The 27,195-nt window shown below is 43.3% G+C and overlaps 1 protein-coding gene across 1 annotated transcript in view; it reads right to left on the bottom strand.

Moving 5' to 3' along the window:
• Positions 1 to 9,259: 9,259 nt before the first annotated feature.
• KCNH3 (potassium voltage-gated channel subfamily H member 3) overlaps positions 9,260 to 27,195 on the bottom strand; it is a 140,453-nt gene continuing 122,517 nt past the window's right edge. The window contains exons 13-16 of the mRNA XM_069758366.1: positions 17,162 to 17,409; positions 14,476 to 14,561; positions 10,153 to 10,214; positions 9,260 to 10,036 (exon numbers count right to left, since the gene is read on the bottom strand). Coding sequence (XP_069614467.1) covers positions 9,572 to 10,036; positions 10,153 to 10,214; positions 14,476 to 14,561; positions 17,162 to 17,409 — 861 coding nt within the window. The 3' untranslated portion in view covers positions 9,260 to 9,571. The remainder of the gene's footprint in view (positions 10,037 to 10,152; positions 10,215 to 14,475; positions 14,562 to 17,161; positions 17,410 to 27,195) is intronic.

Genomic DNA, 27,195 nt, shown 5'->3' with positions numbered 1-27,195 from the left:
TTGCCTCAGGAGAGTGGTCTCTCCATCAGGACGTATTACAACAAATCTGTCTTCGTTGGGGTACTCCGGACGTAGACCTGATGGCCTCCTGGTTCAACGCCAAGGTACCTCAGTTTATGGCCCGGTCCCGGGATCCCAGAGCAATCAGAGCGGATGCGCTAGTCCTTCCCTGGAGTCAGTTTCACCTTCCTTACCTCTTTTCCCCCCCTGCTCCCCAGAGTCATCAGGAAGATCAGGGCAGAGGGTGTCCCGGTAATTCTATCGCCCCGGATTGGCCTCGCCGGGCGTGATATGCAGAGCTGGTCCAGCTCATGGCAGACGTTCCTTGGCACCTACCAGATCCCCAGATTTACTTTCTCAGGGCCCGATCTACCACCAGAACTCAGGGGCCCTGTGTTTGACGGCTTGGCCGTTGAATCCTGGGTTCTGACTCAAGCGGGTTTTTCCCACGAGGTAGTTTCCACCTTGATCAGTGCCCGAAAACCAGTGTCATCGCGCATCTACCATCAGACCTGGAAGATCTTTGATGGGTGCAGAAGCAAAGGTCACCCTCTGATGGTCTTCAAAATCCCTACCATCCTGGATTTCCTCCAATCCAGTCTGGACTTGGGGCTTTCGCCGAGTTCCCTTAAGGGGCAGGTCTCGGCCTTGTCAGTCCTTTTTCAACACAAAATCGCTTCCAAACCTCAGGTCAGAACGTTCTTTCAGGGAGTCTCTCACGTGGTGCCTCCCTACAAGGCGCCGCTAGAGGCTTGGGACCTTAATCTGGTCCTAGGTGTCCTACAGGAATCTCCCTTCGAGCCGTTGCAGGACATCTCTGCATCTCCTTTCATGGAAAGTGGCTTTTCTCGTCGCTATTACGTCGAACAGACGAATTTCGGAGTTGTGGCTCTTTCCTGTTGGACGCCGTTCCTTACGTTCCACCGGGACAAGGTAGTTCTCCGAGCATTCCCCTACTTTCCTCCCGAAGGTGGTGTCTTCCTTCCACCTCAATGAGGACATCGTAATTCCGTCTCTTTGCCCTGCTCCAATGCACCACGTGGAGAAGGCTCTTCACTCCTTAGAACTTGTCAGAGCCCTCAGGAAGTATGTGTCCAGGACGGCATCTTTTCGACAGATGGATGCTCTGTTCGTGCTCCCGGCGGGACACCGGAAGGGACTGGCCGCCTTTTAAGTCGACAATTGCTGGATGGATTCGATCGACTATTCAGGAGGCTTACCGCGTCAGAGGCAAGTCTATCCCTGCGGGCCTCAGGGCACACTCCACTCGGTCCGTGGGTGCTTCCTGGGCCAATCGGAGTCAAGCGTCTGCAGAGCAGGTTTGCAAAGCTATGACCTGGTCTAGCCTGCACACCTTTTCAAAGCATTACAATGTCTATACTCAGGCATTTTCAGATGCAAGCCTGGGTAGGCATATTCTGCAGGCAGCGGTAGCGCACCTGTAGTCAGCAGGTGCCATAAGTTTACACTGTTGGGTTGTTATTCCTCACCCAGGGACTGCTTTTGGACATCCCATGGTCCTGTGTCCCCCAATGTGGTGATGGAGAAATAGGGATTTTTGTGTACTCACCGTAAAATCCTTTTCTCCGAGCCGCTCATTGGGGGACACAGCACCCACCCTTGTTTGGCTTGTTGCCTATAATACGTGTTCTAGTCTCTGACATGTTGTTTCTATGGTTAAGAGTTTTTTGTTAATCTTCTACTGCTTTGCTACGAACTGGTATTATCCGGAGCCAGTGGGAGGTGTATACTGCAGAGGAGGAGCTGACCCTTTTTTTTTGTATTTAGTGTCAGCCTCCTAGTGACAGCAGCATACACCCACGGTCCTGTGTCCCCCAATGAGTGGCTCGGAGAAAAGGATTTTACGGTGAGCACACAAAAATCCCTATTTTGCCCTGAAGATTTATCAAATCCGCTGCGGAAAAATCCGCAGTAGACAAGAATACGTGTGCACATAGCCTTCATCTTCAGAAGTCTTCAAGAAGGATGAAAACCTGTTTGTTCAGGTAGGCAGTCCAAACTGAGGCAAGAAAACCAGTGAGGGTACATTGTCAAGATGGATCAGAGATCTAATCTACAACATTTACTTGCAAAATCATCATGATCCACAGCTTCCTGTCAGGGCTCACTGCATTAGAGCAATCTCTGCTTCTCGGGCTGAGATGCCACATGTTCTGCTAGAACATACAAGTGCTTCTCACTAAATTAGAATATCAAAAAGTTAATTTCAGTTCTTCAATACAAAAAGTGAAAACTATATAGAGTGATTACAAACAGATCTATTTCAAGTGTTTATTTCTGTTAATGTTGATGATTATGGAAAAGCGTTTAAAAAGATCCCTTTGTCTGTTTCAGTAGGCTCCACAATCATGGGGAAGACTGCTGACTTGACAGATATCCAGAAGGCAGTCATTGACACACTCCACAAGGAAAGTAAATTTTGCATTTCATATGGAAATCAAGGTCCCAGAGTCTGCAGGAAGAGTGGAGAAGCACACAATCCAAGCTACTTGAGGTCTAGTGTGAAGTTTCCACAATAGAGGATGGTTTGGGGAGCCATGTAATCTGCTGGTGTAGGTCCACTGTGTTTTATCAAGACCAAAGTAAGCGCAGCCGTCTACCAGGGAATTTTAGAGCACTTCATGCTTCCCTTTGCCGACAAGCTTTTTGGAGATGGTAATTTCATTCTCCAGCAGGACTTGGCACCTGTCCACACTGCCAAAAGTACCAATACCTGGTGTGACAGAGTGATGGAGGGGAGATACGTGTCACTGCGCATGATGGCATCAGTGATGTAAAACCAGTATTGTTTCCTCCAGCACACTATGTGTTGGGTCGGTTTATTGAAAGTTATATTATGGGCTAGTTTTAGTGCACATTCATAGAGTGGGAGGGAGAATGTCTGCATATCTCCACATGCAGAGTGCTGACAGGACCTGTGTGATGTCAGGATCATGTGATCAGTCACATGATGGAGAATCACATGGTCTGGCTTTAAATAGCTGAACTCCAGGGATAGTCTGGGCTATTGAGGGCCTGGAGAGGAAGACTCCAGGAGAGTGTGCACATAGTGCTTGTGCAAGGACATTGTTAACCCTGAGTGGGCTGACCCCCATTAGTGCAAGGACTGCATGAAGTGATACCATTTTGTTTTGCCCAGAGGGCTGTATTTTCTTTACCACACCTTGGTTTATGCGGTATAATAAACCAAATGCATCCTTAACCCCGTTACCCCCGAGGGTGGTTTGCACGTTAATGACCGGGCCAATTTTTACAATTCTGACCACTGTCCCTTTATGAGGTTATAACTCTGGAACGCTTCAACGGATCCCAGTGATTCTGACATTGTTTTCTCGTGACATATTGTACTTCATGACAGTGGTAACATTTCTTTGATATTACCTGCGTTTATTTGTGAAAAAAACGGAAATTTGGCGAAAATTATGAAAATTTCGCAATTTTCCAAATTTGAATTTTTATGCAATTAAATCACAGAGATATGTCACACAAAATACTTAATAAGTAACATTTCCCACATGTCTACTTTACATCAGCACAATTTTGGAACCAAAATTTTTTTTTGTTAGGGACTTATAAGGGTTAAAAGTTGACCAGCAATTTCTCATTTTTACAACACCATTTTTTTTAGGGACCACATCTCATTTGAAGTCTTTTTGAGGGGTCTATATGAAAGAAAATACCCAAGTGTGACACCATTCTAAAAACTGCACCCCTCAAGGTGCTCAAAACCATATTCAAGAAGTTTATTAACCCTTCTGGTGCTTCACAGGAATTTTTGGAATGTTTAAATAAAAATGAACATTTAACTTTTTTTCACAAAAAAATTACTTCAGCTCCAATTTGTTTTATTTTACCAAGGGTAACAGGAGAAAATGGATGCCAAAAGTTGTTGTACAATTTGTCCTGAGTACACCGATACCCCATATGTGGGGGTAAACCACTGTTTGGGCGCATGACAGAGCTCGGAAGCGAAGGAGCGCCGTTTGACTTTTCAATGCAAAATTGACTGGAATTGAGATGGGACACCAAGTTGCGTTTGGAGAGCCCCTGATGTGGCTAAACATTGAAACCCCCCACAAGTGACACCATTTTGGAAAGTAGACCCCCTAAGGAACTTATCTAGAGGTGTGGTGAGCACTTTGACCCACCAAGTGCTTCACAGAAGATTATAATGCAGAACCGTAAAAATAAAAAATCATATTTTTTCACAAAAATTATCTTTTCGCCCCCAATGTTTTATTTTCCCACGGGTAAGAGAAGAAATTGGACCCCAAAAGTTGTTGTACAATTTGTCCTGAGTACGCTGATACCCCATATGTGGGGGTAAACCACTGTTTGGGCACACGGGAGAGCTCGGAAGGGAAGGAGCACTGTTTTACTTTTTCAACGCAGAATTGGCTGGAATTGAGATCGGACGCCATGTCGTGTTTGGAGAGCCCCTGATGTGCCTAAACAGTGGAAACCCCCCAATTATAACAAACCCTAATCCAAACACACCCCTTACCCTAATTCCAACGGTAACCCTAACCACACCTCTAACCCTGACACACCCCTAACCCTAATCCCAACCCTATTCCCAAATGTAAATATAATCTAATCCCTAACTTTAGCCCCAACCCTAACCCTAGTCCTAACCCTAGTCCTAACCCTAGCCCTAACCCTAGCCCTAACCCTAACCCTAATGGGAAAATGGAAATAAATACATTTTTTTAATTTTTCCCTGACTAAGGGGGTGATGAAGGGGGGTTTGATTTACTTTTATAGCGAGTTTTTTAGCGGATTTTTATGATTGGCAGCCGTCACACACTGAAAGACGCTTTTTATTGCTAAAAATATTTTTTGCATTACCACATTTTGAGAGCTATAATTTTTCCATATTTTGGTCCACAGAGTCATGTGAGGTCTTGTTTTTTGTGGGACGAGTTGACGTTTTTATTGGTAACATTTTCGGGCACATTTTTTTTATCGCTTTTTATTCCGATTTTTGTGAGGAAGAATGACCAAAAACCAGCTATTCATGAATTTCTTTTGGAGGAGGCGTTTATACCGTTCCGCGTTTGGTAAAATTGATAAAGCAGTTTTATTCTTCGGGTCAGTACCATTACAGCGACACCTCATTTATATAATTTTTTTATGTTTTGCCGCTTTTATACGATAAAAACTATTTTACAGAAAAAATAATTATTTTTGCATCGCTTTATTCTCAGGACTATAACTTTTTTATTTTTTTGCTGATGATGCTGTATGGCGGCTCGTTTTTTGCGGGACAAGATGACGCTTTCAGCAGTACCATGGTTATTTATATCTGTCTTTTTGATCGCGTGTTATTCCACTTTTAGTTCGGCGGTATGATAATAAAGCGTTGTTTTTTGCCTAGTTTTTTTTTTTCTTTTCTTACGGTGTTTACTGAAGGGGTTAACTAGTGGGCCAGTTTTATAGGTCGGGTCGTTACGGACGCGGCGATACTAAATATGTGTACTTTTATTTTATTTTTTTATTTAGATGAAGAAATGTATTTATGGGAATAATATATATTTTTTTTCATTATTTAGGAATATATATATTTTTCTTTTACACATTTGGAAAAAAATTTTTTAACTTTTTTATTTTGTCCCAGTGGGGGACATCACAGATCAATGATCTGACAGTTTGCATAGCACTCTGTCAGATCACTGATCTGACTTACAGTGCTGCAGGCTTCAAAAAGCTGCAGGCTTAAAAAATAGTGAGGAAAGAATGGTTGTAGATGACGAGGAAAAAGCTAACATATTAAACACCTTCTTCTCCACGGTATTCACGGTGGAAAATGAAATGCTAGGTGAAATCCCAAGAAACAATGAAAACCCTATATTAAGGGTCACCAATCTAACCCAAGAAGAGGTGCGAAACCGGCTAAATAAGATTAAAATAGATAAATCTCCGGGTCCGGATGGCATACACCCACGAGTACTAAGAGAACTAAGTGATGTAATAGATAAACCATTATTTCTTATTTTTAGGGACTCTATAGCGACAGGGTCTGTTCCGCAGGACTGGCGCATAGCAAATGTGGTGCCAATATTCAAAAAGGGCTCTAAAAGTGAACCTGTAAATTATAGGCCAGTAAGTCTAACCTCTATTGTTGGTAAAATATTTGAAGGGTTTCTGAGGGATGTTATTCTGGATTATCTCAATGAGAATAACTGTTTAACTCCATATCAGCATGGGTTTATGAGAAATCGCTCCTTTCAAACCAATCTAATCAGTTTTTATGAAGAGGTAAGCTATAGGCTGGACCACGGTGAGTCATTGGACGTGGTATATCTCGATTTTTCCAAAGCGTTTGATACCGTGCCGCACAAGAGGTTGGTACACAAAATGAGAATGCTTGGTCTGGGGGAAAATGTGTGTAAATGGGTTAGTAACTGGCTTAGTGATAGAAAGCAGAGGGTGGTTATAAATGGTATAGTCTCTAACTGGGTCGCTGTGACCAGTGGGGTACCGCAGGGGTCAGTATTGGGACCTGTTCTCTTCAACATATTCATTAATGATCTGGTAGAAGGTTTACACAGTAAAATATCGATATTTGCAGATGATACAAAACTATGTAAAGCAGTTAATACAAGAGAAGATAGTATTCTGCTACAGATGGATCTGGATAAGTTGGAAACTTGGGCTGAAAGGTGGCAGATGAGGTTTAACAATGAAAAATGTAAGGTTATACACATGGGAAGAAGGAATCAATATCACCATTACACACTGAATGGGAAACCACTGGGTAAATCTGACAGGGAGAAGAACTTGGGGATCCTAGTTAATGATAAACTTACCTGGAGCAGCCAGTGCCAGGCAGCAGCTGCCAAGGCAAACAGGATCATGGGGTGCATTAAAAGAGGTCTGGATACACATGATGAGAGCATTATACTGCCTCTGTACAAATCCCTAGTTAGACCGCACATGGAGTACTGTGTCCAGTTTTGGGCACCGGTGCTCAGGAAGGATATAATGGAACTAGAGAGAGTACAAAGGAGGGCAACAAAATTAATAAAGGGGATGGGAGAACTACAATACCCAGATAGATTAGCGAAATTAGGATTATTTAGTCTAGAAAAAAGACGACTAAGGGGCGATCTAATAACCATGTATAAGTATATAAGGGGACAATACAAATATCTCGCTGAGGATCTGTTTATACCAAGGAAGGTGATGGGCACAAGGGGGCATTCTTTGCGTCTGGAGGAGAGAAGGTTTTTCCACCAACATAGAAGAGGATTCTTTACTGTTAGGGCAGTGAGAATCTGGAATTGCTTGCCTGAGGAGGTGGTGATGGCGAACTCAGTCGAGGGGTTCAAGAGAGGCCTGGATGTCTTCCTGGAGCAGAACAATATTGTATCATACAATTATTAGGTTCTGTAGAAGGACGTAGATCTGGGGATTTATTATGATGGAATATAGGCTGAACTGGATGGACAAATGTCTTTTTTCGGTCTTACTAACTATGTTACTATGTTACAGTGCCTGCTCTGAGCAGGCTCTGTGAAGCCACCTCCCTCCCTGCAGGACCCGGATCCGCGGTCATCTTGGATCCGAGGCTGGAGCAGGCAGGGAGGGAGGTAAGACCCTCACAGCAACGCGATCACATTGCGTTGCTGCGGAGGGCTCAGGGAAGCCCGCAGGGAGCCCCCTCCCTGCAGGAAGCTTCCCTGTACCGCCGGCACATCGCGATCATCTTTGATCGCGGTGTGCCGGGGGTTAATGTGCCGGGGGCGGTCCGTGACCGCTCCTGGCACATAGTGCCGGATGTCAGCTGCGATAGGCAGCTGACACCCGGCCGCTATCGGCGGCGCTCCCCCAGTGAGCGCTGCCGATCGCATATGACGTACTATCCCGTCGGTGGTCATAGGGGCCCACCCCACCTCGACGGGATAGTACGTCTGATGTCAGAAATGGGTTAAAGGCACAGTGTTCCATTGACTACCAATGTGCAGCCGAGTGAGCCGCTCTACCACACTGGTCTAAAAACGACAGTATCACTGTGCTTGATTGGCCAACAAACTTATCTGACCTTAACTCCATAGAGAATCTATGGGGTACTGTCGAGGAAAATGAGACATCAGACCCAACAATGCAGATGAACTGAAAGCTGCTATCAAAGCAACCTGGGCCTCCATAACACCTTAGCAGTGCCACAGGCTGATTGCCTCCATGCCACGCCGCATTGATGCAGTAATTGATGCAAAAGGAGCCCTGACCAAGTATTGAGTGCATCTACTGAACATATATTTCAGTAGGCGAACATTTCAGATTTTACATCATTTTTCAAGCTGGTGTTAGTAAAATAGAATACTTTATGAGAGAATGACTTTGGGGTTTTCATTGACTGTAAGCCATAATCATCAACATTAACAGAAATAAACACTAGAAATAGATCACTCTTTTTGTAATAACTATATATTATGAGTTTCACTTTTTGTACTGAAAAGCTGAAATAAATTAACTTTTTTGATGATATTCTAATTTTGTGAGAAGCACCTGTATTTGTAGAGCGGCCACCAGGTTGTGTCTACCTTTTGTGAAACATTACAAATTAGACATCTTTGCTACAGAGGGTTCAGCCTTCGGTAAAAGTGTGCTAGAGAAAGCAGTTGGTTCCTGTCCCCCACCCTAAATAATTTTTTTTGTTTATTGCTTTATAAATCCCATTATGTGCTGCCGTAGGACGTCCTGGAAAGTGTAAAAATTACTCAACTGAAATTTTAATTTCCTGTTGTCTGTAGGCAGCACAAACTTCCCCACCCTTTATTAAATACATTTTGTTTATTGCTGCAAATATATACATGGTGTGTGGTTTCCTTACTCCCTTTATTAGATAAGTGTATGGGAGTGGTCAATTTCATGTAGTTAATGAGTTAATCCTTTACCCCTAACCGAAACAGAAGATTGCTTATTAACCTATTAAAATAATTATGTGCTGCCTACGGACTCCAGAAAATGAAGATTTAAGGTGAGCAAATTTTAGACTATTTAGTTTACCATGAGTCTGAAGTTCCAATGTGTTAATGGATTGTGTAATTGATTGGTTTAGCTTTACAATAATACAGGGTATATCTTTTATATTGCCTTGCAGGGGTTGGTGCTGGCACTTTCTCCCTGAGTCTGTACGTATATAGCTGTGGCTGTATATCACATACAGTACAACATTGCAGAGTGGACATTTTACATGAATGGGGTAAAGCTGTAATACCAGACCTCAACTATGAGTGATGAAGAAAGCAATATTTTTAATTTTATAACACCCCTTAAATTGAAGATCTAGAAAACCTTTTAAATTAAATAAAATCCAATGGAAATTAATTTTATAAAGCTTTTTTTTGTTTTCTACAAAGTTAAGCTTGGGAAAAGTATTGGCTTAAGTATAAATGTCTAAGGTGCCGCGTTACACCAAGTACAACCCTTTGTTCTTCGCCTCTTGTTAATCAGAACATTGAACTGTTCCGTATACAGTCTTCTCTTCCAAAACGTGACATATTGCACAACCTTGTATCTTTACTAATACGCTTCCGGCTCATCCTCACACTCCTGTTCCTTCTTCCCTGGACCAGCTCTCCGAATCTGTGTTGCTTCCTCTTTGTGGAATGATAAAATGCATTTCTACAGAATGCGTGTCTGTAGCAGGGTACGGCTCCCCCATTGCACCTGGCTGGATAAGGTCTCTTTGTTCAAATCCTGTGCAATGCAACCACATGGGGGTAGGGGGAGCCCAAAGCCAAGATAAGTGTCCTTCTGAGCAAGCTGGAGGAGGACTGTGTATATAACAGACCTGAGATGGTTTTTCTACTCGAACAGGATGAAAAAGTGAAGGACATGTACTTGTTGCATCTACCGGTGAATGTACCCCTCCCCCATAGTGTGAATGGAAGTCTCCTCCATGGTGGCAGGATGATGGACTGCATGGCATTAAGGAAACGTGAACTGCATGACGAAGGGTCTGGAGGCCTTCTCTCAGCTCCTGTACTTGGCACGAGAGATCAGATACCTGGGAGAAAAGAACAATATATGATGGCCTTTTTTCAGTGAAAAAAAAAATTGCTGCCAGCTTCCATTGCTATAGAAATATCTAATACAATTGTAGTCCGAGCACCAGTCACTTACCGCCTGACTGAGACGATCCATACTTTCAGTGGCTCTTGGTTCTGATGTCAACAATAAATGATCTGTTAATAGAATGAAGATGAGAAATCGTCTTGTTATATTCACAGGAGGGATATAAAAAAGAATTTTAAAAGGTTTTGCTTTTTTTTTTAAATGTTACATATACTCCAATGCAGTGATTTCAAGCTTCTGGCTCTCTAGGTATTTTGGTACAACTCCCAATATTTCCAGTAGTTGTAGAACTCCTATACCCTTAGGTAATGAAGTTTTCAGAATCTGAAACCACACTATGGACACTGGACACCTTTATACGAAGGCATCCAGAATTGTTTTAAATATCTCATTGTTTCTCTTTTACGTGAATTCCTGGGTTCAAATCCCACCAAGAACAACATCTGCAAGAAGTTTGTATGTTCTCCCCGGGTTTATGTCTTTTCTTTGGTCTCTCCGATTTTTCCCCACACTTCAATGAAGTATTGATAAGGAATTTAGATTGTGAGCCCCAATCGGGACAATGATGATGATGTCTGTAAAGCGCTATGGGATTAATGGCGCTATATAAGTGAGAAACTAAATATTTAACTCCAGGTATCCTGGGCCCTCATATTTTATTATCCTAACAGGACTATGTTTCTGGATTACACTATTAACTAAAACATTCAGGAGACATCGGGTTTTATCGAATTGTCTTAGCTAAAAAGAAGGCCACATCCTATTCGTTGTTATCTTCTGTATTTATCCTCATAAATGAATTGGTAATATTGGATTTACCAACTTCAGTCTGAGTTGTGTTTCTTAAGTTCTGTATTCACTTTTAAGTTTCATTAAATATTTTTAAAATTATAATGCAAACCAACCATATTCCGTAAATATACATACATTTTAATATCCCCTTCCATTTCTCTCCCCTCTCCCTCCCTCACCCAATTGTCTGCCTCTTGAGTCAATGATTATCTAGATTTATTGAATTCCTAGTGTATACGTCATCATGTATTTCATTTATATATGATCTTTTCAAGTAGACATTGTGATTCTTGGTTTGTGAGCTCCAAAGTGATCAGCTCTTTCCATTCTTCTGCTTTCCTTAGTATCCTTTGTGTGTTGCCTGTCCTCACTTCTAGAAACACGAGAGATCTGATATTTTTATAACTTCTGGACAGTAGGGCAGCTTGGCTGTAGCCAGTTTTATATTCTAGTTTGCTTTGCGATCATCAAAACTATCATAATCCCCCTCATCTCCTTATCAATATACACTCCTCAACATTGAAATTGTAACAACAAAAAGTAAGGTCATGCAAATTGAGGAAGTATCCAGTGTCGCTAAGAGTCGCAAATGACTAAATGTTTAAGCATCTAGCTCCAAACTGTGGCTTGTTGGAGACGTAAAAAAGAAATATTGAAAGCAAAAAAATGTTTAGTCATATGAAACGTCAAAAATCAGCTCAAGTCTTGTGGGATGATTGTGTGAAACCCCCTGTTCATCGACGTTTCTAGTTATCACTTTGGCTGATAGCTACAGTTGTGCTCAAAAGTTTACATACCCCAGCAGAATTTTTGCTTTCTTGGCCTTTTTTCAGAGAATATAAATTATAACCCCATAACTTTGTTTCCCCTCATGGTTAGTGGTTGGGTAAAGCCATTTATTGTCAAACTACTGTGTTTTCTCTTTTTAAATCACAATGACAACCGAAAACATCCAAGTGACCCTGATCAAAAGTTCACATACCCCATTTCTTAATACCGTGTATTGCCCCCTCTAAAATCAATGACAGCTTAAAGTCTTTTGTGGTAGTAGTGGATGAGGGTCTTTATTTTCTCAGATGGTAAAACTGCCCACTCTTCTTGGCAAAAAGCCTCCAGTTCCTGTAAATTCCTGGGCTGTCTAGCATGAACTGCGCGTTTGAGATCTTCTCAGACTGGCACAATAATATTGATGTCAGGAGACTAAAATGGCCACTCTAGAACCTTCACTTTGCTCTGCTGTAGCCAATGACAGGTTGACTTGGCCTTGTGTTTTGGATCGTTGTCATGTTGGAACGTCCAAGTACGTCCAATGCGCAGCTTCCGGGCTGATGAGTGCAAATTTACCTTCAGTATTTGCTAACGTGCTAGATTCATCTTTCCTTCAACTTTGACCAAGTTTCCTGTGTCTTTGAAGCTCACGCATCCCCAAAACATCAACGATCCACCTCAGTGCTTTACAGTAGGAATGGTGTTCCTTTCATCATAGGCCTTGTTGACCTCTCTCCAAATGTAACATTGGTCTCATCACTCCAAATTACCTTGTTCCAGAAGTTTTGAGGCTTGTCTCTGTGCTGTTTTGCCTATTGTAGGTGAGATACTTCATGGCATTTGCACAGTAATGGCTTTCTTCTGGCAACTCGACCATACTGCCCATTTTTCTTCAAGTGCCTCCTTATTGTGCATCTTGAAACAGCCACAAAGCTAGTTTTCAGAGAGTCCTGTATTTCAGCTGATGTTATTTGTGGGTTTTTCTTTGCATCCCTAACAATATTCCTAGTAGTTGTGGACGACATTTTTGTTGGTCTACCTGACCGTGGTTTTGTTTTTACAGAGTCCCTGATTTTCCATTTGTTAATCACAGTTTGAACGCTGCTGACTGGCATTATCAATTCCTTGGATATATTTTTGTACCCCTATCCTGTTTTATACAGTTCAGCTACCTTTTCCCATAGATCCATTGACAATTCTTTTGCTTTCCCCATGACTCCCCATCCAGAAATGTCAGTTGCTGGATGAAAGATGCAAAAGTTTGAATCCCAGAAACTCATTCAGCTTTTATGTACACACACGGATTACAAGTAAACAGGTCACAGGTTTTTTCGTGTTTTTTTCGCGATACAAAACGCAATAAAACCGCATTAGAAGCTGCAGACATATGCATCCTATCATTTAGAATGCATTCTGCAATTTTTGTGCACATGATGCGTTTTTTTACGCAAAAAAAATGCATCGCGGTAAAAAAAGCAGCATGTTTATTAATTTTGCAGGTTTTTTGTGTTTTTCCTGCTATTCTATGCATTTGCAAAAAATGCAAGAAGAAATGCATCAAAAACGCGCAAAAAAAATGTGAAAAAAAACGCATGCGGATTTCTGGCAGAAATGTCAGGTTTTTGTCAGGAAAATTTCTGCCAGAAATCCTGGCGTGTGCACATAGCCTTAGTAGCCATTCAAAGCCATTTGTGTCAACTTCTGTGCCTGTTATCAGGCCAAAATCACCAGGGTATGTGAACTTTTGATCGGGGTCATTTGGATGTTTTGGGTTGTCATTGTGATATAAAAAGAGAAAACGCAGTAGTTTGACAATAAATGGCTTCACCCAACCACTAATCATGAGTGGAGAAAAAGTTTTTGTGTTATCATTCATATTCTCTGAAAAAAAGGCCAAGAAAGCAAAAATTCTGCCTGGTTATGTAAACTTTTGAGCACAACTGTACATGCATACCACAGGATGTCAGCACTGTTCAACATCGTATGTCCCAGTGGTTTGCAGAAAAATGATAACCTGGAATGACAAAAAGAGGTGCACACAGGCGAATCTCTGCATGGAGAAATCATCATGTTATGAAGCTAGAAGAATGGCATGTAGTGATCAATTCTGTACAGAAAGTAAAACTGAACATCCTATACAAAGCCTAAACGTAGGGCTATGAGGAAGATGTCCAGCTACAGGTTTTCTACTGCCCTCACACAACTGCTCTTAAAGACTCATAGTGCAGAGCAAGATGGCAGTTGAGGCTGGAATGTCGGTGTATTTTCAGCAATGAGTCCTACTCTTCTCTTGGACGTAACTGCAAAAGGAGCTGCTAGCAGCAGATCTTGATGATTTGCATGCCCAAAGGCACTCAGTATGACAACCATTAATAATCTCAATGATAGCATGGAAAGCATGTAAGCACACGTGTTTTTGCACGTGGGGCTAATACCTGATATTGAATTAATTAAAATTTTTCAAAATTGTTCCTTTTTTATTGTTTGTATAACATGAAAATGTCTGTCATTTTTGCGATTTTCATAATTCCACAACTTTTTCTTGGAATTGCAATTTCACTGTTAAAGAGTATAAATGTCTCTGCTGTCTACAAGAAGAAATATTAGGCGTGGGCCTATGAACCTCTTTGTTAGTTACGTTTTGGGAGGAAGGATACTATTCTATCACCTCACCGCTTCAGAGACTGTGTATCGTTGCTCATTCCACTGATAGGACTGACTCTTCTATATATTTTTCTATTAGTTTTAGCTCTCTTGGCGTTCTTCCCAGTATATATCCTGATTAATTTCTTATTTCTACGTTTGTCTTACCTGAAGTGTTTTGAAGGCTACTACAGGTTGAAAATGTGAATTTCTGCTGAACCAACCCAGTAGTCCCTTCTTTCCCATCCACAATCCTGTAAAAAATAAAATAAAATCAACAGTAAACGTGATTTTTAATCATTTTACCTTTTATACAAAATTAACTTTTGTAAGCTTTGTGTATAGGACGGGTGTATGAGATCCCATCAGTCAAACATTTGTCATCTACAGTATCCTGTGGATAAGTGGTAAATATCTCTAGTCAGAAAACAACTTTAATATAGTATATAGTCATTTGTAGTTTTGAGCAGAGGTTGCCTTTAACATTGTGGTTGGACTAAGGGTCTGATTTATCAAGCCTTGCATTGTTCACACCGGTCTTGATGAGAAGACGTGCTGGATGCTGATTCAAGAATCAGGAGCACCGAGTGAGTGGCGTACATCTCACCACAAATCGAAAACAGTCTCTGCCTGAGTAAGACTTGTGGTGCAGCCAATAACCCGCCCCCCTATACTTTCCCAGCTCCACCCACTTTGTTAGAGGTGGGTAAAAATGGGGTGAGAATGCCAAATGTTGCATAATTTTAGTGCACTTGCACCAAAACTCTAAAACTAATCAAAGATTTCACATAAGAATACTGGCATAAACGTTTTGATGAATCGGGTCAATTTTGTTTGTTTTTTTGTTAACTTGCAGTACAATCCAGGACTTAGAGCTAGAATAACCAGAAATAGAAAGGTGAAAATGTTTCTACCCGGCTTGCCTACTCGTTGCACCTTTGTACCATATAGCACATCTCCATGTTATCAGGAGCGGCAGCTCTTACATGATGACAGCTATGTAAAGTTTGATTTGAATGTGAACGGGGCCAGTGACGTCTCATTTATAGACCCCAGCAGGGACATGTGCACCATTGGCAAGACTTCTGCATCTTATTCTAAGAAGTACATATGCAATATTTCATCCCCATCAGAGATTTTTTTAGAAATTTCAAACAAATAAAACCCACAATATTAATACATACAGTGGGGCAAAAAAGTATTTAGTCAGTCAGCAATAGTGCAAGTTCCACCACTTAAAAAGATGAGAGGCGTCTGTAATTTACATCATAGGTAGACCTCAACTATGGGAGACAAACTGAGAAAAAAAAATCCAGAAAATCACATTGTCTGTTTTTTTAACATTTTATTTGCATATTATGGTGGAAAATAAGTATTTGGTCAGAAACAAAATTTCATCTCAATACTTTGTAATATATCCTTTATTGGCAATGACAGAGGTCAAACGTTTTCTGTAAGTCTTGACAAGGTTGCCACACACTGTTGTTGGTATGTTGGCCCATTCCTCCATGCAGATCTCCTCTAGAGCAGTGATGTTTTTGGCTTTTCGCTTGGCAACACGGACTTTCAACTCCCTCCAAAGGTTTTCTATAGGGTTGAAATCTGGAGACTGGCTAGGCCACTCCAGGACCTTGAAATGCTTCTTACGAAGCCACTCCTTCGTTGCCCTGACGGTGTGCTTTGGATCATTGTCATGTTGAAAGACCCAGCCACGTTTCATCTTTAATGCCCTTGCTGATGGAAGGAGGTTTGCACTCAAAATCTCACGATACATGGCCCCATTCATTCTTTCATGTACCTGGATCAGTCGTCCTGGCCGCTTTGCAGAGAAACAGCCCCAAAGCATGATGTTTCCACCACTATGCTTTACAGTAGGTATGGTGTTTGATGGATGCAACTCAGTATTCTTTTTCCTCCAAACACGACAAGTTGTGTTTCTACCAAACAGTTCCAGTTTGGTTTAATCAGACCATAGGACATTCTCCCAAAACTCCTCTGGATCATCCAAATGCTCTCTAGCAAACTTCAGACGGGCCCGGACATGTATTGGCTTAAGCAGTGGGACACGTCTGGCACTGCAGGATCTGAGTCCATGGTGGCGTAGTGTGTTACTTATGGTAGGCCTTGTTGCATTGGTCCCAGCTCTCTGCAGTTCATTCACTAGGTCCCCCCGCGTGGTTCTGGGATTTTTGCTCACCGTTCTTGTGATCATTCTGACCCCACGGGGTGGGATTTTGCGTGGAGCCCCAGATCGAGGGAGATTATCAGTGGTCTTGTATGTCTTCCATTTTCTAATTATTGCTCCCACTGTTGATTTCTTCACTCCAAGCTGGTTGGCTATTGCAGATTCAGTCTTACCAGCCTGGTGCAGGTCTACAATTTTGTTTCTGGTGTCCTTTGACAGCTCTTTGGTCTTCACCATAGTGGAGTTTGGAGTCAGACTGTTTGAGGGTGTGCACAGGTGTCTTTTTATACTGATAACAAGTTTAAACAGGTGCCATTACTACAGGTAATGAGTGGAGGAAAGAGGAGACTCTTAAAGAAGAAGTTACAGGTCCGTGAGAGCCAGAAATCTTGATTGTTTGTTTCTGACCAAATACTTATTTTCCACCATAATATGCAAAAAAAATGATAAAAAAACAGACAATGTGATTTTCTGGAATTTTTTTTCTCAGTTTGTCTCCCATTGTTGAGGTCTACCTATGATATAAATTACAGACGCCTCTCATCTTTTTAAGTGGTGGAACTTGCACTATTGCTGACTGACTAAATACTTTTTTGCCCCACTGTAACTCTGGCAATCTTGGATGTTGAGCCTTCCCAGATAGAAGTAAATCATTTTCTGACCTCTTACCTTGGGCTTAGATCTGGCGGCCGGGTACAGGGGATAAGTGGTATTTGCAGTTCAGTAGCACAACTCTTTCGAGGGGTGTGAATGGGAGTCACTTCCTGAGACCTATTTTCAGTGCTGTAATTCGAAGAGCAAGATGGGGAGAATCGAAGTCTGGGAGATGACTTTGGGGTAAGCAGAGGAACATTTACATTCGATGACACATCTTCTGCTGGATCCTTAATAGGATACTGCTGCATATGGATTTCACTCTAGAACATAGAGGATCATTGAGCAATTACTACATGGGAAATCACAGAAAAGAGCAGAGGTTTAAATGACTAAGGCTGGAGTCACACTGGCGATTTTAAAATCGGTCTGATTTGATAAAGGAGAGTCGGACGAGTGTAATGCGTTTTTTATGCGAGTACAATGCGATTTTTCACACCTAGCATCCAATTTACATCAGAATGCAGTGCGATTTTAACATGAGCTTTTACATAGAGAAATTCTTTGTCATTTACACATTGTTTTCAAACAAAATATTCTTCAAAACACACACACAGCTCTGGCAAAAATTAAGAGACCACTGCAAAATGTTCAGTTTGCCTGATTTTTCTCTTTATAGGTATATTTTTGAGTAAAATGTTAATTTTTCTTTTATTCTATAAACTTCTGACAACATGTGTCTGAATTTCCAAGCAATAATTTTTGTAACCTCCCCCTAACTCGACTTTCCCCTCTCCAGTCTATCCTTAATGCAGCAGCCAGGGTTGTCCATCTGGCTAATTGGTACTCGGACCCGTCCGCTCTTCGCCAGTCGTTACACTGGCTGCCCATTCATTACAGGATACAATTCAAAGTACTTGTTCTCACCCACAAAGCTCTCCACAGTGCAGCACCCCCTTACATCTCCTCCCTCATTTCGGTCTATCGGCCTAGCCGACCACTGCGCTCTGCAAATGACTTTCGACTAACCTCTGCACTAATCCGTACCTCCCACTCCTGACTCCAAGACTTCTCCCGTGCTGCGCCAATTCTCTGGAATGCTCTACCCCAAGATATTAGGACCATCCACAATTTGCATAGTTTTAGGCGCTCGCTCAAAACACATTTGTTCAGAGCGGCCTATCACAGTCACTAATCAAAGTCATTTTATGTTTGTGTGTGTGTAGCCCATTCACTATCTCCATCTATCCCCCACCCCCTGAAGATGGCTGGACCATCATTGTAAATACACACCTGTGCTTTGTATCTCCAAAACATCTCATTGCAGATTGTAAGGGTCGTTTTATTTCGCTTTAATTATTGTATTGTTAACGTTGTTACTAGGGTTGAGCGAAACGGGTCGAACATTTTCAAAAGTCGCCGACTTTTGGCTAAGTCGGGGTTTCATGAAACCCGATCCGACCCCTGTGCGGGGTCGGCCATGCGGTACGCGACTTTCGCGCCAAAGTCGCGTTTCAATGACGCGAAAAGCGCCATTTCTCAGCCAATGAAGGTAAACGCAGAGTGTGGGCAGCGTGATGACATAGGTCCTGGTCCCCACCATCTTAGAGAAGGGCATTGCAGTGATTGGCTTGCTGTCTGCGACGTCACAGGGGCTATAAAGAGGCGTTCCCGCCGACCGCCATCTTACTGCTGCTGATCTGAGCTTAGGGAGAGGTTGCTGCCGCTTTGTCAGAAGCAGGGATAGCGTTAGGCAGGGTCCATTAACCACAAAACCGCTTGTGCTGCAGCGATTTGCACTGTCCAACACCACCCTCGGTGTGCAGGGACAGTGGAAGTTTTTTTTTTTTTTTTTTTCCCCTCAGCGCTGTAGCTCATTGGGCTGCCCTAGAAGGCTCCCTGATAGCTGCATTGCTGTGTGTACGCCGCTGTGCAAACCAACTGCTTTTTTCAAAGCACAAATCCTCTTGTTCCTTCCTTTCTGCACAGCTATCTTTTTTGTTTGTCCACACTTTTTATTTCATTTGTGCATCAGTCCACTCCTTATTGCTGCCTGCCATACCTGGCTGAGATTACTGCAGGCAGGGAGATAGTAATTGTAGGACATTCCCTGTTTTTTTTTTTTTTTTTTTTTTTGGTGGGAGATTAAGATTGGCAATTTGGCATTTCTGCTAGAGTGCCATCCCTGTGTGTGCCATCTCTCTCACATAGTGGGCCATAGAAAGCCTTTTCATTTTTCTGTATTTTTTTTTGTGGGGTGTATAAATTCTCCCTGATAAAAATACAGTGGGAGATTAATATTGGCCTTTGGGCTTGTGTGCCAGTCCTGAGTGTGCCATCTCTCTCACAAATAGTGGGCCATAGAAAGCCTATTTTATTTTTTTTTGGGTTTTATAAATTCTCCCTGAAAAAAAGGGAGATTAATATTGGCCTCTGGGCTTGTGTGCCAGTCCTGAGCGTGCCATCTGTGCCAGCCCTGAGCGTGCCATCTCTCTCACAAATAGTGGGCCATAGAAAGCCTATTTAATTTTTTTTTTGGTTTTATAAATTCTCCCTGAAAAAAAGGGAGATTAATATTGGCCTCTGGGCTTGTGTGCCAGTTGTGAGCGTGCCATCTGTGCCAGTCCTGAGCGTGCCATCTCTCTCACAAATAGTGGGCCATAGAAAGCCTATTTAATTTTTTTTTTGGTTTTATAAATTTTCCCTGAAAAAAGGGAGATTAATATTGGCCTCTGGGCTTGTGTGCCAGTTGTGAGCGTGCCATCTGTGCCAGTCCTGAGCGTGCCATCTCTCTCACAAATAGTGGGCCATAGAAAGCCTATTTAAATATTTTTTTGGTTTTATAAATTCTCCCAGAAAAAAAGGGAGATTAATATTGGCCTCTGGGCTTCTGTGCCAGTCCTGAGCGTGCCATCTGTGCCAGTCCTGAGCGTCCCATCTCTCTCACAAATAGTGGGCCATAGAAAGCCAATTTTTTTTTTTTGGGGGGTTTTAGAAATTCTCCCTGGAAAAAAAAAGGGAGATTAATATTGCCCTTTGGGCTTGTGTGCCAGTACTAAGCGTTCCATCTCTCTCTCTCTCTGTCAGTGGGCCATAGAACGCCTATTTTTGGTTTTATTTGTTTTCTAAATTCTCCCTGAAAAAATCATTTTATTTTATTTGGTTTCTAAATTCTTCCTGATAAAATCATATTTTTTTTATTATTTTTTTTTCTAAAGTCTCCCTGAAAAAAAAAAAAAAAAAAAAAAAAACAGTGGGAGATAAATATTGGCCTTTCTGCTTGTGTGCCAGTCTTGACTCCTGGGTGCGTCATCTCTCAGTCAGTGGGCCATAGAACGCCTATTTTTGGTTTTATTTGTTTTATAAATTCTCCCTGAAAAAATCATTTTATTTTATTTGGTTTCTAAATTCTTCCTGATAAAATCATATTTTTTTTATTATTTTTTTTTCTAATGTCTCCCTGAAAAAAAAAAAAAAAAAACAACCAAAAAAAACAGTGGGAGATTAATATTGGCCTTTCTGCTTGTGTGCCAGTCTTGACTCCTGGGTGTGCCATCTCTCTCTCTCTCTCTCTCTCTCTCTCCAATTGTGGTCCATAGAAAGCCTATATTTTTTTTCCTTGATTTGGGTTCCAAAATCTACCAGAGAAAATAACTCCATCAATCATTGGTAGAAAAATATTGGCCTCTGGGCTTGTGTGCCACTCCTGATTCCTGTGTGCGTCATCTCTCAGTCAGTGGGCCATAGAACGCCTATTTTTGTTTTTATTTGTTTTATAAATTCTCCCTGAAAAAATCATTTTATTTTATTTTGTTTCTAAATTCTTCCTGATAAAATCATATTTTTTTTATTATTTTTTTTTCTAAAGTCTCCCTGAAAAAAAAAAAAAAAAAAAAAAAAACAGTGGGAGATTAATATTGGCCTTTCTGCTTGTGTGCCAGTCTTGACTCCTGGGTGTGCCATCTCTCTCTCTCTCTCTCTCCAATTGTGGTCCATAGAAAGCCTATATTTTTTTTCCTTGATTTGGGTTCCAAAATCTACCAGAGAAAATAACTCCATCAATCATTGGTAGAAAAATATTGGCCTCTGGGCTTGTGTGCCACTCCTGATTCCTGTGTGCGTCATCTCTCAGTCAGTGGGCCATAGAACGCCTATTTTTGTTTTTATTTGTTTTATAAATTCTCCCTGAAAAAATCATTTTATTTTATTTGGTTTCTAAATTCTTCCTGATAAAATCATATTTTTTTTATTATTTTTTTTTCTAAAGTCTCCCTGAAAAAAAAAAAAAAAAAACAACCAAAAAAAACAGTGGGAGATTAATATTGGCCTTTCTGCTTGTGTGCCAGTCTTGACTCCTGGGTGTGCCATCTCTCTCTCTCTCTCTCTCTCTCTCTCCAATTGTGGTCCATAGAAAGCCTATATTTTTTTCCCTTGATTTGGGTTCCAAAATCTACCAGAGAAAATAACTCCATCAATCATTGGTAGAAAAATATTGGCCTCTGGGCTTGTGTGCCACTCCTGATTCCTGTGTGCGTCATCTCTCACTCAGTGGCCCATAGAAAGCATATAGTTTGTTACATTTGTTTTCTAAATTCTCCCTGCAAAAATCAATTTATTTTTTTTGGGGGGGTTTCTAAAGTGTTCCTGAAAAAAATAAAAATAAAAAAAAAATAATAGTGTGACATTAATATTAACATTTGTGCTTCAGTGACAGTCCTGCGTGTGGGGCATCTCTCTAATTTGCAGCCACCAAAAAAAAGTGTGTAACATTGGGCCTGATTTTCGCTGTGGTCTCACCAACCTGTAAAGGGGTAGCTAAATCATACTGAAGTTATAGCTCACCGTGTAAGTTGTGTGACTGCAACAAATAACGTTAGTTTGGTTACGTTTTTAAAACAATGAGGAAGTCTAGTGGAAGAGGTCGTGGCCGGGGGCGTTCATTGTCAGCTGGTAATGAGGGTAGTGGTAGTGGTGGAGCATCAGGTGGTCGTGGGGAAAAAAATATTGCACCTAAGTCTGGAGCTGTGGAGCCAGGTTTGTCGTCCGGCTACACAAGGCCTCGAACGCTCCCTTTTCTGGGATTAGGAAAACCGCTTTTAAAGCCGGAGCAGCAAGAGCAAGTTTTGGCTTATCTTGCTGACTCAGCCTCTAGCTCTTTTGCCTCCTCTCGTGAAACTGGTAAAAGTAAAAGCAGCGCGTCGTTAGTGGATGTTCACGGTCAGGGACAAGTCACTTCCTTGTCCTCTTCAGCAAAAACAACAACAGAGAAGAATGCAGCAGGCGACACAACGGGTTACTCCATGGAGCTCTTTACACATACCATCCCTGGCTTAGAAAGTGAAGCAGTTAACAGTCCATGCCCATTACAAATTGAATCTGACATGGAGTGCACTGACGCACAGCCACAGCCAGACTACTATGCTGGTCCTTTGACTCAGACCACAACATTGCCCTCGCAGGGTGCTGATCAAGAATCAGACCCTGATGAGACTATGTTGCCCCATCACGAACGCTATACCACCGAACGACACGGTGACACAGACGAAGTTGCGCAGGAGGTACAAGAAGAGTTATTAGATGACCCAGTTCTTGACCCCGATTGGCAGCCATTGGGGGAACAGGGTGCAGGCGGCAGCAGTTCTGAAGCAGAGGAGGAGGAGGGGCCGCAGCAGGCATCAACATCGCCACAGGTTCCATCTGCCGGGCCCGTATCTTGCCCAAAACGCGTGGCAAAACCAAAACCTGGTGGAGGACAGCGTGGCCATCCGGTTAAAGCTCAGTCTGCAATGCCTGAAAAGGTATCCGATGCTAGAAAGAGTGCAGTCTGGCATTTTTTTAAACAACATCCAATTGATCAGCGCAAAGTCATCTGTCAAAAATGTTCTACTTCCTTAAGCAGAGGTCAGAATCTGAAAAGTCTCAATACTAGTTGCATGCATAGACATTTAACCACCATGCATTTGAAAGCTTGGACTAACTACCAAACGTCCCTTAAGGTTGTTGCACCCTCGGCCAATGAAGCTAGTCATCAACGCAACATCCCTTCCGGCAGTGTAGGACCACCATTTAGCGCACCACCTGCTGTATCTGTGCAGGTATCTTTGCCAGGCCAAAGCAGTCAGGGTCAGGGAATCACCAGTTTCGTAGTAGGAAACACTGCATCTAGGGCACCGGCGGCAACAATACCATCTCCCACCGTCTCTCAGTCTGCCATGTCCACCGGCACCCCCGCTAGTTCCACGATCTCCATCTCTCCAGTCCAGCTCACCCTACATGAGACTATGGTTAGAAAAAGGAAATACTTAGCCTCGCATCCGCGTACACAGGGTTTGAACGCCCACATAGCTAGACTAATCTCGTTAGAGATGATGCCCTACCGGTTAGTTGAAAGCGAAGCTTTCAAAGACCTGATGGACTACGCTGTACCACGCTACGAGCTACCCAGTCGACACTTTTTTTCCAGAAAAGCCATCCCAGCCCTCCACCAGCATGTTAAAGAGCGCATCGTCCATGCACTCAGGCAATCTGTGAGCACAAAGGTGCACCTGACAACAGATGCATGGACCAGTAGGCATGGCCAGGGACGTTACGTGTCCATCACGGCACACTGGGTAAATGTGGTGGATTCAGGGTCCACAGGGGACAGCAAGTTTGGGACAGTTCTGCCTAGCCCACGGTCTAGTAAACAGTTGTCTGTAGCCGTTCGCACCCCCTCCTCCTCCTCCTCCTCCTCGTCCTCCTGCAGAAGCAAGAGCTCGTCCACAGACCGCAGTCGCACAAACACTCCATCCGCACCTGCCACTGTTGCACACCAGGTCTCCCATTATGGGGCAGCTACTGGCATACGTCAGCAGGCTGTATTGGCTATGAAGTGTTTGGGCGACAATAGACACACCGCGGAAGTTCTGTCCGAGTTCTTGCAGCAAGAAACGCAGTCGTGGCTGGGCACTGTAGATCTTGAGGCAGGCAAGGTAGTGAGTGATAACGGAAGGAATTTCATGGCTGCCATCTCCCTTTCCCAACTGAAACACATTCCTTGCCTGGCTCACACCTTAAACCTGGTGGTGCAGTGCTTCCTGAAAAGTTATCCGGGGTTATCCGACCTGCTCCTCAAAGTGCGTGGACTTTGCGCACATATCCGCCGTTCGCCTGTACACTCCAGCCGTATGCAGACCTATCAGCGTTCTTTGAACCTTCCCCAGCATCGCCTAATCATAGACGTTGCAACAAGGTGGAACTCAACACTGCACATGCTTCAGAGACTGTGCGAACAGAGGCGGGCTGTTATGTTTTTGTGGGAGGATACACATACACGGGCAGGCAGTAGGATGGCAGACATGGAGTTGTCAGGTGTGCAGTGGTCGAAGATTCAAGACATGTGTCAAGTCCTTCAGTGTTTTGAGGAATGCACACGGCTGGTTAGTGCAGACAACGCCATAATAAGCATGAGCATCCCCCTAATGCGTCTGCTGATGCAAAGTTTGACGCACATAAAGGATCAGGCGTCTGCACCAGAGGAAGAGGAAAGCCTTGATGACAGTCAGCGATTGTCTGGTCAGGGCAGTGTACATGACGAGGTACCGGGCGAAGAGGAGGTGGAGGATGAGGAGGATGATGGGGATGAGTATATTTTTAATGAGGAAGCTTTCCCGGGGGCACGGGAAATTGGTGGCGTGGCAAGGCCGGGTTCTGGTTTTTTGAGGGACACAAGTGACGTAGATTTGCCTGCAACTGCCCCTCAACCAAGCACAACCGCAGATTTGACAACGGGAACTTTGGCCCACATGGCGGATTATGCCTTGCGTATCCTCAAAAGGGACACACGCATTACAAAAATGATGAACGATGACGATTACTGGTTGGCCTGCCTCCTTGATCCTCGCTATAAAGGCAAATTGCAAAATATTATGCCACATGAGAACTTGGAACTAATATTAGCAACAAAACAATCAACTCTTGTTGACCGTTTGCTTCTGGCATTCCCTGCACACAGCGCCCGTGATCGTTCTCACACGAGCTCCAGGGGCCAGCAGACCAGAGGTGTTAGAGGGGCAGAAATCAGAAGTGGCGTTGGCCAGAGGGGTTTTCTGACCAGGTTGTGGAGTGATTTTTCTATGACCGCAGACAGGACAGGTACTGCAGCATCAATTCAAAGTGACAGGAGACAACATTTGTCCAGTATGGTTACAAACTATTTTTCATCCCTTATCGACGTTCTCCCTCAACCGTCATTCCCATTTGATTACTGGGCATCCAAATTAGACACCTGGCCAGAATTGGCAGAATATGCATTGCAGGAGCTTGCTTGCCCGGCAGCTAGTGTCCTATCAGAAAGAGTATTCAGTGCTGCAGGTTCAATACTAACAGAAAAAAGGACTCGTCTGGCTACCCAAAATGTAGATGATCTAACCTTCATTAAAATGAACCACAACTGGATTTCAAAATCTTTTGCCCCACCCTGCCCGGCTGACACCTAGCTTTCCTATGAAAAGGTCTTGCCTGTGGACTATTCTGAATGACTTTTCCAATCTCGTAATTTTCTTCACCTGATTGTCCAGCATACGACATGTTTCCACCTCACGAAATGGCCAAACTCCCCACACGGGGCCGTGCTATCGCCACTTTGCGCTTGGACCCTTGAGAGTGCTGTTTGTCTGAAGAGGTGGGTGTGGCCGCTTTTGGTCGACGGCACTGCCACTGGGTCCCTCATAGTACAATAAAGTGTCTCTGGCGGTGGTGGTGCGCACCCAACGTCAGACACACCGTTGTAATATGAGGGGCCCTGTGCCTGTACCGCCGGCCACAAGACAGTTCCCCCCCCCAGCTCAAACAGTGCTCTACCACTAGCAAAATTATCTCTCACAGCTTCACCAATGTGTAGTCTAGGCGCTGACATCCTTCAATGCCTGGCACTGACAATACCATTGTTTTGACATTTTTGTTATGTTAGGCCTTCGAAGCCTGTCTGCGGTCCCTTCTTTCTACAACTACTACACTGACCAGGCCACTGCTGGCCGTGTTACCCTGGAACCAATTTAAAAGTGCCTACAGTCAGCCCAATTTTGTTATGTTAGGCCTTCGAAGACTGTCTGCCGTCACTCCTTCCACTAGACTTCCACTGACCATACACTGCTGCCCATGTACCCCTGGAACCAATTTAAAGTGCCTACAGCCAGCCCAATTTTGTTATGTTAGGCCTTGGAAGCCTGTCTGCGGTCACTCCTTCCACTAGACTTCCACTGACCAGACCACTGCTGCCCGTGTACCCCTGGAACCAATTTAAAAGTGCCTACAGCCAGCCCAAGTTTGTTATGTTAGGCCTTCGAAGCCTGTCTGCGGTCACTCCTTCCACTAGACTTCCACTGACCAGACCACTGCTGCCCGTGTACCCCTGGAACCAATTTAAAAGTGCCTACAGCCAGCCCAAGTTTGTTATGTTAGGCCTTGGAAGCCTGTCTGCGGTCACTCCTTCCACTAGACTTCCACTGACCAGACCACTGCTGCCCGTGTACCCCTGGAACCAATTTAAAAGTGCCTACAGCCAGCCCAAGTTTGTTATGTTAGGCCTTCGAAGCCTGTCTGCGGTCACTCCTTCCACTAGACTTCCACTGACCAGACCACTGCTGCCCGTGTACCCCTGGAACCAATTTAAAAGTGCCTACAGCCAGCCCAAGTTTGTTATGTTAGGCCTTGGAAGCCTGTCTGCGGTCACTCCTTCCACTAGACTTCCACTGACCAGACCACTGCTGCCCGTGTACCCCTGGAACCAATTTAAAAGTGCCTACAGCCAGCCCAAGTTTGTTATGTTAGGCCTTCGAAGCCTGTCTGCGGTCACTCCTTCCACTAGACTTCCACTGACCAGACCACTGCTGCCCGTGTACCCCTGGAACCAATTTAAAAGTGCCTACAGCCAGCCCAAGTTTGTTATGTTAGGCCTTGGAAGCCTGTCTGCGGTCACTCCTTCCACTAGACTTCCACTGACCATACACTGCTGCCCATGTACCCCTGGAACCAATTTAAAATTGCCTACAGCCATGTGTTATTATTTTAGGCCTTCGATGCCTGTCTGCGGTCACTCCTTCCACTAGGCCTCCACTGACCACACCACT

The sequence above is a fragment of the Ranitomeya imitator genome, chromosome 3 (genome assembly GCF_032444005.1).
Source record: "Ranitomeya imitator isolate aRanImi1 chromosome 3, aRanImi1.pri, whole genome shotgun sequence".
NCBI lineage: Eukaryota > Metazoa > Chordata > Amphibia > Anura > Dendrobatidae > Ranitomeya > Ranitomeya imitator.
Note: the sequence above shows the minus strand (reverse complement) of the source record. Positions and strands in the feature narration are given on the sequence as shown.